General features: G+C 30.7%; 1 protein-coding gene across 8 annotated transcripts in view; it reads right to left on the bottom strand.

The window, feature by feature from the left end:
• Window positions 1-248: 248 nt before the first annotated feature.
• Window positions 249-19,991, bottom strand: part of LOC134722102 (protein phosphatase 1 regulatory subunit 16A-like) — a 59,115-nt gene continuing 39,372 nt past the window's right edge. For 2 of the 8 annotated variants that reach the window (XM_063585582.1, XM_063585583.1), the window contains exons 7-14: window positions 19,350-19,475; window positions 15,666-15,741; window positions 14,254-14,377; window positions 12,847-12,861; window positions 10,936-11,010; window positions 7,457-7,480; window positions 5,450-5,555; window positions 249-4,495 (exon numbers count right to left, since the gene is read on the bottom strand). In XM_063585582.1, the coding sequence (XP_063441652.1) occupies window positions 3,743-4,495; window positions 5,450-5,555; window positions 7,457-7,480; window positions 10,936-11,010; window positions 12,847-12,861; window positions 14,254-14,377; window positions 15,666-15,741; window positions 19,350-19,475 (1,299 nt within the window). In that variant the 3' untranslated portion in view covers window positions 249-3,742. The remainder of the gene's footprint in view (window positions 4,496-5,449; window positions 5,556-7,456; window positions 7,481-10,935; window positions 11,011-12,846; window positions 12,862-14,253; window positions 14,378-15,665; window positions 15,742-19,349; window positions 19,476-19,991) is intronic. The other 6 variants (XM_063585585.1, XM_063585587.1, XM_063585584.1 and 3 more) reach the window with 6 other exon arrangements.

The following is a 19,991-nucleotide window of genomic DNA, read 5'->3' as shown; positions in this document are numbered from 1 at the left end:
TGTATTTTTTAAATTTTACTTCATTTATATGTCAAAGTTTCTATTATGATGTCCATTTTCACTTAACTAGTACACATTTTTGTTTAAGGGCCAGCTGAAGCCACAAAAAATGGTACCCCCGAAAATAATTTAATCCACAGTACACTATACAGGTGCTCTCTTTCTTTTACCAAACATTCACCTTTTTAACTTCTGTAGAAACTATACAAGGGATTCAGAACTCCATATTGGCCAAGAAAATAAGAAAAGAAATTTTCAGTATATAATATTTTGTTCAGGTTGTGCCATTCTCCCTTTCAAGGTGATAACATACATCATTGTAACATCATACTTAACAAATATGTGAGCAATGTTTACTTTAAAAAATAAAATTTACAAATTAAAAAAATGTACAAAATATTGTATATTATTATGTACTTGACAACCTTACAAACAAAGAAAGGTGTTTTACATTTCTTCTTCAATAAATAAGCAATCCTTAAAACAATCTATTTCTGCATGAAAATCAAGACCAGACTTCAAATTGAACCCCCCTATTCTGTGCATTCTTCTTATTCTAATAACCAGGGAGGTTCAAATGGAAGCCTTCACTAAATCAATGAACTGATTATATTGAAAATGGAAAATATGATTTAATTAATTATAATAACTATCATTTTAATGGTAAAAAAACATTGTATATCATAATGATAATGGAAATGAAGAGTTATCAATATATGGGATGATTACAGATACATTAGAAAATGCTTGTCAAGTTATTTTGGTTGTCTTTCATCACATGATTTTTTTTTATTTGAGGTAAAAATAAAAAATCTTCATGTTTTAACATTCTGGTCATCATGACATCAATCTTGAAAAAATTCATCACTTTAATAAATATAAACAGTGTAGAATATATTTAAATTTATATTTTCAGCTTAATTAGAAATTCAAAACCAAGTATACTACAAAGTCTGTCTTACACCCTGGATATGATAAACAACCCTTATTTATACAATCTGTGTTATAAATTCTGTTTGTTCTGAAAGTTCATTAATTTGATGGTGTGTCAACTAAATGCATCAACTACCTGAGGACAGATGGAATAATTGATTTGACCTTACCTATTTTTATAATTCATTTATAACTGTCAATTTGTCCTACCTATTTATATTTAAGTAAATTACTTCCTGCTTAGGTAGTGAATGCACATTATTCTTGTAATTCATGAAAAACAAATGAATGTTTGAACATGTGAGCAAAACAAATATTGGAATGATTAATTTGTATAACACATTCAAGAGAAGTAATAGTGTAACAAATCTGTTTTCTACTGAATTCAGTTTGACTTAAATGCTTTTGGGGATACAGTTTTCAAAAATAGATAAGTTATAAATCGATTATCCTATCTTTATGTTTACTTTTAATTACTCAAATTGAAAAAAAACCATGTAATTTGCAAATGGTGAAATCTTCATGGAATAATAAACAGTGGAAACTATTGCCCATAACTAGTTTCCCGATAGGTAAATTTCCAATAGGGTTTTTGTATATGTGACAAAGACATTCATTCCAAATCAAACCAGGTAACAAACAAAATGTTATCGAAGTGTAAAAAAATAAGATTGTTTTAGAGTTTCTCATTCATCAATACTTTTTGAACCCTAGCTGTTTATAAAAATTAATTCAAAATTATAATTGAACAGTTTCACTTGAGCTGAATGTTCTTAAATTAAACAGTTTACTTTTAAAGGGAGATAATTAAGCTATTTTGCATCAGGTGTTTACAGGCTGTGTCAGAGCTTTGACTATCATCTACTTGTTACACAAATGAAACTGGATGACTTATTTAAAGATATACATGGACCATTGCACAATATATAGCAAAATTAATAAGTGTATGAGGTATACAAATCAGACAATGAAAATCATGTAAAATAAACTGAGCACACACACCTACATACACACATGTAAAAATTGTTTAAGCCCTATTTTTATGAGGTTTAAGTAAGCATGGAATGTTTGTTTTTAATTTGACTGATTTATGTACATATTACAGTTCAAAAGGACTTTCTTTAATTTTGAATTTTTATCGGAGATTTTACAGTAACTTATTCCTAAGCAGCAAGATACAATGAAATTATCTGAATACTTTTTTTTTAATCTGAACTGTTTTAGATCATATTTTTTTTTAAATGATTTGTTAAGTTTTATAGTTAAATATACAGTAGTAGTAATTTTGCTCTCAACTGTGACATTTTAAAGAAAAGGCATGTCCTATTCCATGCATGCCAAAAAAGGCATCAAAGAAACTCATGATCATTTTAGTTACTGAAAAACTTTGAAAATATAATGGAGGATCATACAGAACAGAACACATCATTCACATGCACAAAATATAACAAGGCTTGACAAACAAATAAATTCAATTTTTATAAAAATGATTGGGTATATAAAGAAGCACTGCAACTTATATATATATATGTTTATATGTGTTCATCTAACAAAAAACTAGTACAAAACAAAACAAAAAAATCTTGATGTAAATGTATTAATACTTATGCACTATAACCTAATCTTTAAGAAATAAATACATCTGTATTAATAAGAAAACATAGTCAGTGTTTCATTGTATTTATAAAACATAGTTTTCTTTTAATGTATACAATGGATCAATTATAGATTTCAAAATAGTTAAATATTGCACCTAGAATACATTTGCATTAGTATTTGAAAAAAGACCTTTATTAGAATAATGGGAGAATAGAAAGAAAGACAGAACACTTTTTTTTAATCGATAAAATATTAAAGATAAGGGAGATAATTTTCATACAATAAGGGGAGATAATTTTCTTTCACAGCTCTTGCTTCCTTTTAATAGTAGAGATTGATTTTATCTAGGAATCTTGATAGATATCTCACAGACTTAACAAAACTAGCCCACATAAAATGCAAATATATTTGTAATTCTATTTAATTCTTTTCATGATATTCAAAAGGTTCCAAAAAAGCACACCCTGTCTAGAGTATATAACATTAGTGTATAAAAAGCTTTATATTCCTTTATTAGTTACTGTTACGGAATGTCTCTAAATTATCAAACTAAACTATACTACTATGCTTACTTGAAAAATATAGAAGTATAGAAATCCAGAAATAAAACATATATTTACACCAATAGATATTTTTATTCTAAGACATTATTTCAATGTTCATGAAATACAACGACGTATTGGCATTTATCTTAAGTTAAACTGTAATTATATAATCTATATTCTCAGAAATTAATACTTATATAATCCTCCCTATAAATTTCTACATTGTATAAAATTTAATTCCAAGTAATTGTAACACTTCTTTGAATATCTACTTCAGTACAACTAATCTTACCAGAAATATTATGAGAAATCTAAGCTATTATATTAAGAACCATGTTAAATAAAATATACCTAGCACTTTTAATACATTATTTCAATGTTTTAATTGACACCTATAGAAACATACCATGCATCAACCTCTGAACAGAAGACTGCATAAAATTACATGCATGTTGTAAATTAAGTAACTTTAAAGTACAATGTATATTATTTCAACCTTTTATATGAAAAAAGTAAAAAAAAAATATAACTTGCCATGTACATTCATCCTTTAAATAAACTGAATACGGTTAACTTTCCTTTTTTGGTCTAATACTCCATACATTATAGCAATATTACATTATATAAAATGTTTAAAAATTAATACCCTAAAATATCTAATTATATCACAGGATACTACAACATCCATCTTTCTCTTCTCCTCCTACTACAGGAGCACCTCCAGGAGCTTTGAATTTCTTCATACTTTCATTAGGAAAGTATGGCGTATTATTATTATGTCCATTGTTTTTGGAATGTTGATGTTGATCTTTACTTTGTGAAGGTGATGAGCTGTATTTATTTCTGTTGTTAAGAGAACTTAAGAACATGTCTTGTACAGCACTGTCCACAGCGGTCACACTATTCTCTCGGCTTCGACTCTCAGACCTATGTTTTTTCAGTTCTGATAAATTCAATGATGGTGTCCCTGAAGGGTATCTGTTAGATGTAAGTGAGGAAGATGAACCAGAGTTTACATTTGGTAAGTTTGTTGATGAATTTTCATGATCGTAGTTCTGAGACCGATGAGAGTCATCATGATTGAGTTCGTAAGGTTTGTCTGGGATGGACTGGTCCCTGTTCTGTGGAATGTCAGGTTTTTGATTTCGTTTATTGAAGGAGGTTCGTCGAGAGACGTCATTTCCTCCACCACTCCGCGAGCTCCGTTCACTGTCTTCCCTCTTGATTTCCTGTCGTATGATGGTAGGTTTTTCTTGTTGTTGACGTTTTTCGTCATGATGTCTTTCTTGTTGACGTTTTTCTTCATGATGACTTTCTTCATGATGTTCACTCCTATGACGATTTTTGTCAACTTCGTCATCAATAATCAACTCAACATCATCGATATTTGTGCTATGTGAATTCTCTTTATCCTCCTCCTGAAGAAAGTGTATAAAAAATATATATCACATATAATAATCAACTTTTTTTCGGTAAGATGGTACTATATTTAATAATCCTATGTTGTAATGTTACACCAATCTCCTGTATAAGTTGAGCTCTGCAACATTGTGTAAGTGCCTGTCTTAAGTCAGAAGCTTGTAAATCAGTCAGTCAGTGGTTGTTGTTTATTGATTTACAACATATTTGTTACTTTCATTCATTATACATACATAGATATAGGAAGATGTGGTGTGAGTGCCAATACATACATTAGGTCATTATTTTTCCATTTTGAACTGTTTTACAATTGTTGAAGGCCATACAGTGATCTATAGTTGTTAATTTCTGTGTCATCTGGTCTCTGGTGAAGAGTAGTCTCATTGGCAATCATACCACATCTTCTTTTTTTCATATAGTTTTTTTTACAAATCTGTTCATCAGAATTTACTTTGTTAAAATATATAATATCTGCAATATATGCTTAAAAAGAAGATAATTTCATAAACTTTATAAAATTATCAAGTTTAAGAAATACATTAGTCCAGAAATCTTCCACATTAGGTTTAGATATGTTTTTCCAAAAATATATGCATAAAAACATCACAAGTGTTTGGTGCACTATAACATGCTTTGATTTTCAGAGTCAATATATGTCATAACGGGACATATATTGTTGATGGTTTGGTGTGTCCAAACTTTCTTTACACATACATTTTATTCTACATTTTGTAAAGATTGAATTTGTCTTTAACCATAGAAATGTTACTACATTCTGCTGTATAAGAATTGCCTCCTATACCAGGATATACAGTATGCAACATTGGCATTCATACCACATCTTCTTATTTATATTTGTTAAAATTCCATCCATCCATCGAATGTAAGAATTTTCCCAATTCAGTTCAGTTTGCCTAAGTAAGGTACATTTTCTTTTTTGGTTTAACACTTACATCCAAATCATTTTTTCCCCAACCAAAATGCATAGCTTCTTCTTTAGCTTCCTTCATAAACAGCTGACTCTTCTCTCCTCTCATACTACTCCTTCTGATCGAGGCACTGAAAAAACAAAATAAATATGTCAATTTTTTCTTCAATCAATATTGCTGTCAATTTTACATTAGAATATCTTGATAGATGTGCTGAAAATGAAACTACAAAATAAACTGGATTGTCTACCCTTATATAGATTTAGATCTGCTAGCTGTCTTGTCAATAAAAACATCATTGAACACTTTTAACTTAAATCAGTTTGAGCTTTCATTATCATTTTCAAAGGTCTTCTAAGTTTATCACTATGGATGGTCCGTATACATCTATTAAAAGTGCTAAATAATGGTCACAATTTATAACTCTTATACAGGTATATGCCTAAGTACAAATATGCCTTTATTAAGTAATTATGGGTGAGATATACTTCCTAACAAAACAATATGAAGGTTCATGCATATAGCTAATGTTATTAATGATCAGAGTGTGTATTTATGATGTCATAATGATTTCAAAAGTGATCAAATATGCCAAAACTTATTATTTTACAGCAGATTCCATTAAGTGCGTAGCCAAAGGTAATATCTTAGGTTAGTTTGATAGATTGGTTTTCTGTCGGACTAGTCTATTCTTGAAGTAGGGTAGTTTACCTATCCTAACAATGACTTCACGGTTCAGCTAACAAGCAAGCTAACCAAAGATACTACCTTTGGCTACACACTCAATCGAATCCGCTGCAGTTTACATGGCAATTCATATTTTCAATCAAATAATTTTAAAAATTCTTCACTTAAACTTTAAGATAATGCAGGATGAAGATTGTCTGTTTGTGAACTATTCATGTATTGTAAAAACAAAATGAAAAAGACTTCATTTTAGAATAATATAAAAATATATAGCCATCTTAAATAAATGTTGCTTAATGTAATCTTTAGCCATCAGCAGTTGGATGAAGGTCTGAAATCATATCAGTCCAAAATTTAAAACAAATAGATGCTGTATAAACACCCGTGATTAATGATCTGATAATTTAACAGAAGGTGATATATGCACTATTTTATGCACTATTTTATGTTTAAATTTTCTTATGCAAATACATTTTCTAGTTTTCTATATTGGTTTCTAGGACTAATTTCACATCATACCAAGTTTATTGTAGATCTCAACATGCTGTGAGTTGATACAAAGTTTTAATATGTGAAATGAATCTTAAACCAAAATCGGTTTGACTACAACTTATGTTAATGTGCATGTCAACAGTCAGTAACCTTGTAAATCATAGTCTTAGGCTAGGTCTGATTTCCTCCATAGAAATTTGACATCAGTCCTATGACCTAACACATTATGAACTTCATTATAGAGTTACCTTTCTTTGATACTCATACTGATAGATCCAAACACTATGTATTTGTGCAAATTATGTAAATTTTAATCAGATAGTTCTATTGGACAAGTATGGTTATAACTCTATAAAGAAAACTTTTACTGGTGTTTTAATGCCATGACTGATTCTTTCTATCACCTCATTGTGTATGCATTGTGCCATTGTGTTTCTATCACCATGTTGTATTCCTCTTAGGTCAGTGTTTCTATGTCCTGAAATTGTTGTGTTTTTTTTATGCCCCAGTGTTTCTATAGCAGTGTTAAATTTGTTAATCCAGTAATATTTATCTGATTTCTGACTTCATTTTGAAATAAGTAAGATTCTTGTCCAGTTGTACCTTGTGTTTGTGACATTAATGTTTTTTTTACAAGGAATGACTCATGTCAAGTTATGGATGGAGCTTTCAGTCATGTGAGTAAATAGAGTACTGTGAAAGAATATTTAGTATAAACAATAATATAAAATAACATAAATACTACTAACCAACAAAATAATAAGTCAAAAGTTAGATTAACATAAAGCTCATTCCAAACATAAAATAAAAGAATATAACAAAACACATTCCAACATAAAAATATAGGGATACCTATGGGAATGATCCGAAGAATGCCTGAAAAGAAGGAACATTTATTACTATATCTAAAAATAAAAATTATAAATGCTTTGTACATGAGTGACTTGTGATGGACTACTCTATGACATATAACCATGTACAAACTGTGTTGTCCTATCATTATTCATTAATCTATTGGTGACATTATGACTACAGACATGAAAAAGTGGGATTAGTCTACAATCTATGTTATACTACTTCTACATGTGCATGATAACATTTATTAAATGTACATATTCAGGATGATATTTACAAGATTTGCATATTCATGATGATATTTACAAGATTTGCATATTCATGATGATATTTACAAGATTTGCATATTCATGATGATGTCAATGGTATGACAATGCATGAATATATCTGCATCTAAGTGAAAGTGAGTTTTTCTTTCATTGATTTAGTATTTAAGATGATAATGAAGGACAATTTTGCAACTTTAGAATGACTTTGAAGCATTGAACACAATGTCATATGATGGGCATTTTAGAATGACTTGGAGCATTGAACACAATGTCATATGATTGGCATTTTAGAATGACTTAGACCATTTAACACAATGGCATATGATTGGCATTTTAGAATGACTTGGAGCATTGAACACAATGTCATATGATTGACACTTTAGAATGATTTGAAGCATTGAACACAATGTCATATGATTGGCACTTTAGAATGACTTGGAGCATTGAACACAATGTCATATGGTGGGCACTTTATAATGACTTGAAGCATTGAACACAATGCCATATGATTGGCACTTTAGAATGCCTTGGAGCATTGAACACAATGTCATATGATTGGCACTTTAGAATGATTTGGAGCATTGAACACAATGTCATATGATGGGCACTTTAGAATGACTTGGAGCATTGAACACAATGTCATATGATTGACACTTTAGAATGAGTTGGACCATTGAACACAATGTCATATGATGGGCACTTTAGAATGACTTGGACCATTGAACACAATGGCATATGATGGGCACTTTAGAATGACTTGGAGCATTAAACACAATGTCATATGATGGGCACTCTATAATGACTTGTAGCATTGAACATTATATCATATAATTGGCACATGAGAATGACTTGCAGCATTGTATAAATTGTCATAAGACTTGCATATTAGAATGACTTGCAGCATTGTAGCAATAATTCAAGGTTACAAAACTAATATATATAGAGAATGCCTTCGAGAATTTTAGAATGCATGTAATTGGGAAACAATTGACAAGTCTCTATGAAATGTTACTAAATAAATAAATAAACAAGCATAATATTAATCAAATAAATATACAGTGATCCTAAATCAGCAGTTCAAGTCCAACAAACATGTACAATAATTATAAATTAGTCCATACAACACATGAAGCAGATAGCAGGCATTATGTAGATAGACATTCTCTGTTCTCTATAATCATATCATTAGCAAACTAAAATGTAAATCCCTATTTAGAAGGGTTACCAAAAGGAACTGGTTTTGTAGTATTACTACATCTAGAAAATGATCAGTGATTCAAAAACTGTTCAAGCTTATCTTATTCTAATAAAATTTGAAAAGATTTTCCCATGTGATTTCGTAGGCAAAAGACATTTGAAACTAACCAATCAGTCTAAATTTACACCTTTCAGACCATACATTATCTTTCATCAATCAGAATTCATTATATGATTTTCATAAAACATGCTATTTCGACTGAAAAAGAGTCAAGTAAATCTATATAATTATATCTATACCAATATAAACAGAGAACATCCACCTTTAAGAAAGTTTACATTATTGTTACAGTTATTATATCATGCAGCTATTAGTTATACTGTCAACAAAAATAGAACAACTAAATCATACAGTTAGATAAACAGTCCATGCTAAAATCATGCTGAAGAGATATAACATTCTAATTTAGGTTGTCCAAATTTGCCCTTATTTCAAACTAGATGTGTCAATCATGCATACTGATACAGGTGTTCAAATCAGTATTACAGACGAGAAACAAATAAAGAGGTTCTTTACAGGATTATTATTTATAATTAAGAGTGAGGCGAAGGGAATTATAAAATTTGAAAGGAGAGGTTCATTTTGAAATCGTTCAAAAAAAAAAAGGCAAATAGAAAACTCAATTTTCTAATTGATTTTGATACTTAGAATCTTCATGTATGATTTTAAGCATGAGGATTACTATAAATTTATTGGATTTCCTTAAATTCATAGGTGGATTTCCTTAAATTCATAGGTGTATTTCCAAAAATCACTTAGGATACCCAGGATACATGTGATGTACAGCACTATAAATATATTAGATACACTCTCGGTGTGTACTTCTATAATTATTTCCCCTGTTACTTGGGTATTCCCTTGATTCAGTATATCACAATATACAACACAGAATTCCATTATCTTGTGTTTTACTTTGAATAGCATTATGATTCCATTGACTGGTGTATTACTATAAATATCATTAGGATTCCCTTGACTGGTGTATTACTATAAATAACATAAGGATTCCCTTGACTGGTGTATTACAATAAATAACATTAGGATTCCCTTGACTGGTGTATTACTAAAAATAACATTAGGATTCCCTTGACTTGTGTATCACTATAAATAACATTAGGATTCCCTTGACTGGTGTATTACTAAAAATAACATTAGGATTCCCTTGACTTGTGTATTACTATAAATATATTAGGATGCCCCTAACTTAGATGTGTATTACTATAAATATATTAGGATTCCCTTAACTCTGCATGCTCCTAGTGGTCAAAACATCATGTGCAGCTATTGGTATTTTACATCTGAAAGACATATCTCCTTAATATGCAGGATTTCTTTTCCATATTAAAGCCACACTTTGAAATTATTTAAATTGAAACACTGATTAAAAGTTGTGAAAATTAGTTAACAAACTTTAAAACAACCAACCACATGTACCACACAGAATAGTTTTAAAGTAGTTTTTTCCAATGATTTATCATATAAAATTATGCAATGGTAATCAAATGGTTGATACATTAGAAGATCAATTTCTAGAACAATCAAAAACTCATTTTGGTAACTGTATATTTCAAATGTTCGAAAAATCAGAATGAAATGATTTTTTCCCATTACTGTAAATCAACTTATTTTCGAGGATACTTTATTTCACATTTAGCCTTTACTAGCCATTTTCAAGGCAATTTAATTTCAGGATTTTCAAATTTGCTAAATGTAGTTAAATAAAGAAAGATCCATGTTTTACATACTCTCAATCAACAATTTATATTCTCATTATTTTTCTACTCACAAAAGTCGTGAAATTAAATTGCTCTTGAAAATGAGTTGGTTTACAGTACTTTTGACACAGCTGATGAGTATGTTTTATTCTGAGTGGTGTTAATAGCTGCACATGATAGAATGACGTAGATGTTACGTTAGCCACAGTTAAATGAAGGTTACAGTGAGATCACCTGTGATGGAGACCGTGAGACCGAGGCTCGTTCAATGAACTAGTGGAGCTATACATCGTGCTCGAACTACCTAGGCTGAAAAATTACAACACACATATATAGACATATTAGTCCCTTAATGCGCTAAACTTGTATGTAAGAAGCAAATTATCATAAGTGGTGAATACATATGTACCTGTATATGGATTGTAAATACATTGTATAAGGGTGATAACTCATACTGTCACTGGGGAAAATTCTATAGATATTGCATCCATAAAAAAACTATTACGTCCATGACATGGTAAATTCATGTTTCAATGTTGGAATATGTTTATCTTGTCAGAAAGATACCAAAATTATGGATCAAAACAGAAAATCAATTGTTCTTGGCCCCAATTGGAATTTCAACCAAATTTAAATGAGTCCTATAAGAATCACCTGAAACATCAAAGTTTATGAATTTTTATTTCTTTTTGTTTTTTTACAGTATCCAAACTTATAAAGGTGCATATTCATTTTCTTGCAACGGCTCAATTTTAGTAAATTTTAAGAAAATCTGTCTTGAAAATTACAGTCAAAACACTAATTGCTGAGGTAGAACTCAGATTAATCTAAAGGTCAAGTTAAAACACCTTAGAAAAATCTATTTCAATTTCTAGGTAAAATTCAAACTGAACTGATCAGTTGTAGGCATTTGAGTTAACATGTACACCATTCATAAGTTTGGGTGTATAATAAATAAATAATTATAAGTGTACTACCCTTTATATGTATTAATTGTTCAACAGTACACTGCTAAGTACTTTCATTGAAGAGAAGCCAAATTCAAGGATTTAATAGTACTAGTGACTTAATTCAAACCAATGATAGGAATATATTTTTTTCCTTTTCACTGATTTGATTTTTACACAGTATTAAAGCAAAATGAGTTTCTCCAGAATTAAGAATAAACGATGATGGCCAATGGTCCAATTTTCTTTGGAGTGCCGACTGACCACCTTAAATATGCATGATATATTTGCCACTGGACATTAAGAGAACAATCCATTATAGACACCGTCACGTAAAATTGGCACCATGATTTTTGTCAAAATTTTCTTAAATATCGACCGTGTTTACTCGAGATCATGTTTTTCAATTAGCGGGAAAAAATCCAATCCAAATATACTACTTTCCTACCTTTTATTGTGTTTGCACTGTATAATCCTGACCTTCACATTTTTCAAGATTGTTTTCATTGTAAAACCGCCATCTTGGTTTCTATGATGATCCCTTACTACATAACATTCGTTACTCTCCGGTAATATCATTGTCATTGATGATACGATTTCCCGCGCTTTTTACATAAAGATGACGAACAGCTCCGAGAGACACAAGAAAATTGAGAGCACGTGGACTCCACGGCAACACTTCCTGTAATAACAATGTCGGATTCCACCATACAAATAATCTTGGATTTTGTGAAGGTCAGGATTATACTGTGCAAACACAATAAAAGGTAGGACAGTAGTATATATTTGGATTGGATTTTTTTTCCGCCAATCAGAAAACATGATCGAGTAAATGCGGTTGATATTGAAGAAAATTTTGACAAAAATCATGGTGCCAATTTTACGTGACGGCGACTATAGTCTATTTGATCCTCAGTAACAATGATTTTTCAATGATTAATATTGTAATATCAATGCCCAGTGGCAAATATTTCAAACAAATTCATAACAGCCAATTATTTCGAGAGAGCCTTAACATTAATCCCACACATTATGGCCCTAAAATGAAAGTACTTTTAAAGTAAGAGAAGCATTAGTCAATGTTTATTCATGATCAGCTCAGTGGTTAAAGACATCAGTTAACGAGAAGCTACTGAAGATCTGAAAAGAATGTGACATGTGGAGAATTGTCCAATAACATCAAGACAATCATACTTACTTAGAAGACCCACTCCTAAAAAGACATATGAAAATGGAGGATGGTGCAATAAAATGAGCTAATAAAGGTATTACTTTGTGGGTAAAAAACTTTCACAGCCTTTTGTATTAAAAACAATATCATTTTTGTGTAAAAAATCTTCTTCTATTTTAAAATCTCTTGCGCTTGTACTGTAATATTTATGCTGTTTTTTGTTGCCATGATTCAAAACTTGATTCTATATATATATTTTTTACTTTTATGCTTAGGGCATGAGAAATTACTAAAGATACTATAAATATAATTCTCAGAGATAAAGAATTTTTTTGAAAATGATTGCAAAACATAGTTTTATCAATAATATTTGTGTGAGAGAAACTGTTTGCCATTGTTTTGCTGTGAAAATAGATAACCCACATACAAAGGTACCCCTGGTATTGTTCACCAGTTCTACAAATACATGGACATTGGTTAATTTCCAATCTAATGAGCCCAAAAACCATCATTAAAATAAAGACTAATATTAAAAAAACAAGGTTTTTAATAAGGATGTTAATAAATGATATGTAAATGCTATCAAATCGGGCAGTAAATGCTTGTTAATGATAACTACAATATTTAAAATTGTTTCCTTAGTTTGTTTACTCTAACATGGTAAAAAGATAGCTTGATAAATTTAATGGAAGCATATGTTTTTTCATGCGATAATAAATAATAATAAGTTCTGAATAATATAAAATTATTAATATTTCTTCTTGGCATATAAAAGCATCACTACAAACACGGCATGCTAACAAACTTAAATACATAAAAGATTTCAAATACATTTTATGCATCTTAGCAGCAGCCCGATATGAAGTGCAGGTTTATTATCGATTATCTCCCCTTTTTAATATTTTATAATCTATTGTTTTTGATTTTTATGTCATGGATAATAATTGTTGGTCATTGTCCACCCTTGACTGGTGGTCCTTAAATATATGATTTTATCTCTTTTAACTTCAATATAATTTCTTTTCTTCAAAATTAAATATTTTTATTTACTGTGGATTCATTTATTTTCATGGGTACTAATTTTCGTGGATTAAGAAAAACTTGCATATTTATGGATATTTAATTTGGTGGTTTTGCAGAAGTTTGCATACAAACCTATAGAAAAATTATCATTCCTTGAATATTTAATTTTGTGGTTTGACTGTGCCCATGAAATCCACGAAATATGGTATCCAAATGAATAATAATGAATCCACAGTAACATATTTCTTTAACTTATGATATGAAAAATGGATGATCATTAGGAAAATTATATGCCTTAACCAAAACCATCCTAAATGATCTAATAACTACTAACAAAACATGACGGACACAAGGAAACCTATACTTGACACAGAACACTGATAGGGTTATAAGCTGTGGGTATAAACTTACGATCGTGAGGTTTGATGTTTAGTACCACGTTTAGTACTACCAGACGACCGACTGGCCTTTTTATTTTCTAGGTCATCTTTTAAGTCTAAAATCTTCTGTTTCATTTCAGGATCCTCACACAAATCTGAGAAAAATTAAAAAAATACCAGTTTAACTTCAATCAATTCATAATTATATAATTTTTTTCTGACTATAGCTACATAAAATCTTTGAACAATGTTCATGAAAGCTTGTATGACTTATTTATAATTTTTTTTAAATTCCAAAAGAAACCTTTGCAAAAATTAGATGAAATATTTGACAAAATAACATATGGTGTAGCATTCTCCTTTTTCATTGGTTATTATGATCATGTGATTCAAACGATATTCCATGTATCTGTAGTCTAATTATGATTATATTGATTTTATTTTTCCATCTATTCATATATTGATTTCATACTTCTAAATTAAGATCCAGATAAAAGGATAGATCAAGTCTATACTCTCCAATTCAAGAATATTTACAGCAGATTCCAAGGAGTATGTAGTTAATATCTTTGGTTAGCTAGCTTGCTAGCTGAACCGTGAAGTCATTGTAAGGTAAGGTACACTACCCTCCTATCGAAGTAGCATAGTCCTACAGACAGATAGATTTGTGATCTGTCAGACTAGTTTACTCTTAAAGGAGGGTAGTTTACCTACGCTAACACCGACTTCACGGTTCAGCTAGCAAGCAAGCTAACCAAAGATATTACCTTAAGCTACATACTCCTTGGAATCTGCTGTGAGTCCATTTCAATAATACACTATTTCCATATGTACTTTATAAATTATGGACTTTCACTCAGTCAATACATTATATATGGACCTGTTAGATTAAAATTGACACTTGGGCTTCATCCTCAGTCAATATAATCTGATCAGGTCCATGTATTACACATTGACCTCTTCAAAAGTCCATAATTAATTAATATTAGTACTTCTTTTTCTTGGTAACAATACCACAAAGATTAAACATTTCATAATCAATAATAATATTGCATTTATCTTGGCTTTTTAGGGAAGTAGTCAATCATTGTTAAATTCGGTCATATTGCAGTTCATAACATTTGTTTCTTTGATTGGGATTAACTTATTTCTCGACAATGGTTTAATCAACTAATGGTAAGCATCATTGGTAAAGAAAACCAGAGTGGCAGGAGTAAACAATTGACCATTGGTAAGAAAAAAGATCAATACATCATATACCCTTTAGGGTAGGGGTTCCAGACTTGTCTCACCACTGACCACTTGCCAAATTTTCATGGTCCACTTAACCTAAAGTAACTGAAGAGGCACAGTTTACAACAGTTATGCTGGTTTCTTCAACCAAAAAACTTTCCTGAGATTTTACAATTCCCCAAAAAAGGATTATCAATGTAAAATAAATACCAAAAGGTGTTTCTCCATTTCGTGTTTTGGCATCAATGTCTGCACCATTTTTAACTAATAGTTCTAAAACATCTTGCTGAAAATAGAATAATAACCAAATAAGTAAGGTTAGATGGAATGATAAAAAAAAATCTTTTTAGTTCATATTATGTTTGTTAATGGTATGCTTAAATATTCTCTTCAATTGAGTGCTGCTGTCTTTAAAATGTATCTCTCGTGTAAGAAACCAGGTCTAAAACTTAAGTCTTTTTTTCAATACATTCAGTTACAGATATAAAACATTTAATCAAAAGATAAAAATACATCGTTTTAACACTGACAATGTAAAGCTGATTGTAATCTATCAGATCTACTAAGTTCAAATTGTCTTTCTCTTCTATAAATTGAGAAGCCATTACAAATTAACCAAAAATCAATTTGAAGTTGTCCGAGAGTAATCTCAACTTTCCATAAGTGGAAACAAGCATCTAAATCAATTATCATCTTAACCACAACAGAATAAATATAGAGGATTTATACAATGAGTGATGTTACTTCACGAACTGTTATAGAGGATTTATACAATGAGTGATGTCACGAACTGTTATAGAGGATTTCTACAATGAGTGATGTCACGAACTGTTATAGAGGATTTCTACAATGAGTGATGTTACAAACTGTTATAGAGGATTTATACAATGAGTGATGTCACGAACTGTTATAGAGGATTTCTACAATGAGTGATGTCACGAACTGTTATAGAGGATTTATACAATGAGTGATGTTACTTCACGAACTGTTATAGAGGATTTATACAATGAGTGATGTCACGAACTGTTATAGAGGATTTCTACAATGAGTGATGTCACGAACTGTTATAGAGGATTTCTACAATGAGTGATGTTACAAACTGTTATAGAGGATTTATACAATGAGTGATGTCACGAACTGTTATAGAGGATTTCTACAATGAGTGATGTCACGAACTGTTATAGAGGATTTATACAATGAGTGATGTTACTTCACGAACTGTTATAGAGGATTTCTACAATGAGTGATGTCACGAACTGTTATAGAGGATTTCTACAAAGAGTGATGTCACGAACTGTTATAGAGGATTTATACAATGAGTGATGTCACGAACTGTTAAGTGACATATTGTCCTCATTTAACATCGTTATATAAAATGTCACTTGTATCATGTACTGTTGTATTTCTTTTCAAGTGGCTGTCAAAACTTCTGTAGACAACAATTTTTCAGACAAAAGTTACACAATAAACACTGTCTAAAAAATATGCCAGTCATTATTTCTTTCCTTTTTTAAAAGTGTAATAGTAAGGTAGTTATGTCTGGGCAGGGGCAGGGTTCATAAATTTAGTTTTATTCTTTTCAGTAGGTGTAATGTAATATCTATTGTATGACAACAAACAATATCAACGGACTTCATTTGAAATAAATCTCCCTTTTTTTTTACATCCAATTTGGAATAAATCCCCCCCCCCCATTTTTACATGTCATTTGGAATAAATCCCACTTTTTTTATCATTTTATTTGCAATAAATCCCCTCTTTTTATATACTGAGTGCAAATGAAAACACAACACTTTTATTTTTCAAAAAAATCTTATAATTTTATTTTATTTTTATAAGAACTTTGTATAGTTGGTTTAAAATACTTTTAAGACAATTGACGACAACTTAACGGTAGAGTGATTTTTGGAACAAATGCAAAGTAAGGGTTATTTTGAACGGACATAAACCGAGTTCAATGTTTTTCAACATACCCACCATTTTCACGATGTGGTCATTTAAAGCTTGGCTAATGTCATGAATTTTCCCTCCCTTATTGTAAGGAAACTGCAAAAAACATCTGAGTAAATGCCAGGACTTTCTGACAACCAGCGACATGCAGTTTTGGGCATGATCCAATGAAGCCTTTCACTGCATACAATTACGAGAAGACTGAAGTTGTAGCCTCTACAATAACCCAAATCATCCACAAATTTAACCAAAATGGATCATTTAATGATAAGCTACATCCCAGGGTACAAAAAGCAAGAAACGCTCAGCCAGACCGATTCATATGGTCTTAAACATATTCGATATTGAGTCTGATGGGTGTACAAAGGTCACAAGAGTTCAATGGTGGTCACAGTAGATCCTTTCGAGCAATTTCAGTAAAGCACCATTTGCACAGAAATTGTTAAAGAGTACCAAAGTCTTTCCTAAGTGACATCTAAACGGCCGTAAGGCATGAATATCGAATTCTGTAGACCAAAAATCATTCATTGTGTACTAAAAAAGGTCAGTGGTGGTTACATAGACATTTGGCATACATCTTGGCCAAAAGTCATGTCTTTCGCCCGATTTTGGGCTGATCGAGCAAATTTTGCATCAGATTGTACATGGTGTATATGATGAAAACCACCACCAATATCATAAAGTCAGCTTGAGTTTGATATTCGGGACAAGTGAAACAACATTCGTCGAGATTACATTGAATGTCCGGGAAGAATAATTCCACGGCGCTATCGAGATTGCGCTGCACAACGGGGTTGTAACATGTTTTGTTAGAACTGTGAGTTGATGATTCGACATTGAATGTTTCGTTTACCTATTGCATCTGAAAGATGACAATGAAACATTTTTGTTTGATATCGATCTATTGTTAGAATTGTTAATTTTCAAGAACAATTTATTTTGAAAGATTATCATTTCTAATATAAATTTTATTTTTGAAAAACCAAGTGTTGTGTTTTCATTGGCACTCAGTATATATAACTTCAATAAATCTCCCTTTTCTCCTTTTATATATGGTCCAAAAAATAATTTACTTAACACTAACTTTCTCTATAAATGGTTTACTGCCCTCATTTTCCAGATAACACCAGACAAGTAAATGTTTTCAATATCATATATATCATGGGATGTTGATGTAAAATAGGCAAGTTGACAATTCTATTAAACAATAGTAACAATAATACAACATGCTTGACCAATCAGAACTTCTCTTACAATTAATGAGAATTGACATAAATTGTGTGACCAAGCGTTAAATAAACGGGGCTGGAGTTGTTAATAGGATTTGAGTATCGGTAATGATACGGACTCCCACCACATAACACTTTATTTCAATCATTGGACTCGCATGGATGGCACAAATTGATATTTTATATGGTTATTTTACTTTTTTATTAAAACATAACCATCATATTAATTTATCTCATCTGCCTTGGGAATATATCTATGACAAAATGAATTATAGAACATAGGTCTTTAACCATTGAAGAATTGTATAGAGATCTGCACGAATAACTGATGAAACAACACAGTATTAAAATTTTTTTTTATCATGATTGTATGCAGAATAAAAGAGGAAGAAAGTCATGTCCAAGGAAACAAATTCCTTCAATCAAAGAAATCAATTTATCTAAAGTAACCATTCCCCAAAAAACTACCACCAAAATGTTTTTGTAGGAATGAGTGGATATTTGTCAAATTTCACCGAACTTCTATGGAATAAAATTGAGAATGGAAATAGGGAATTTGTCAATGAAACAACCCAACCAAAGAGCAAATAACAGCTGAAGACCACAAATGGGTTTCAATGCAGCCTGAAATTCCTGCACCTGGAGGCCTGCTTCAGCTGACCCTTAAAAACATTCATTGGAATATATCATGCTCCAATCTTCTAGTTTAACTAACCTGGCACCAGAAAGCTGCTGCATGGATTGGCTGATAGGAATCACTGTCTCTTTTATCAACAGAAACATGATGGTCAAGTAAAAACTCAGCCACTTGCATGTAACCATTAGCAGCTGCTATATGAAGCTGAAAAAAAAGAAAAAAAAACATAATTTAATTAATTCACACCAAAAAAATCTCCTTATTTTTATATTGATCTCCAAGATTTACAAAGTCTCTGATGTCAACTTAGATGTTTTCTTTTATTCTTATATATCAAAAGGAAAACAATCAGCACCTCAATGATGGTTTGGACTAGTTCTAAGTCTTGATAATCACAGACAGTGCCATGTTTGTTATATTTTTTCTGTCTCTGAACAAGAATCAGAAGAACGCTCTTTCCATAATAGAAATTAGTTTGTACTTTTCTCTAAATACGAATAAAATTGAGAATGGAAATGGGGAATGTGTCAAAGAGACAACAACCCGACCAAATAAAAAAACAAATGCAGAAGGTCACCAACAGGTCTTCAATGTAGCGAGAAATTCCCGCACCCGGAACACTTCTTATGTCACATGACACTTAATATTACATCACGAAATGTTGTTTACAACTACTAAGACTTCTATTTTCCTTACTTAACTTAATTGTTATTTTTCTTC

The sequence above is a fragment of the Mytilus trossulus genome, chromosome 6 (genome assembly GCF_036588685.1).
Source record: "Mytilus trossulus isolate FHL-02 chromosome 6, PNRI_Mtr1.1.1.hap1, whole genome shotgun sequence".
Lineage (NCBI taxonomy): Eukaryota > Metazoa > Mollusca > Bivalvia > Mytilida > Mytilidae > Mytilus > Mytilus trossulus.
Note: the sequence above shows the minus strand (reverse complement) of the source record. Positions and strands in the feature narration are given on the sequence as shown.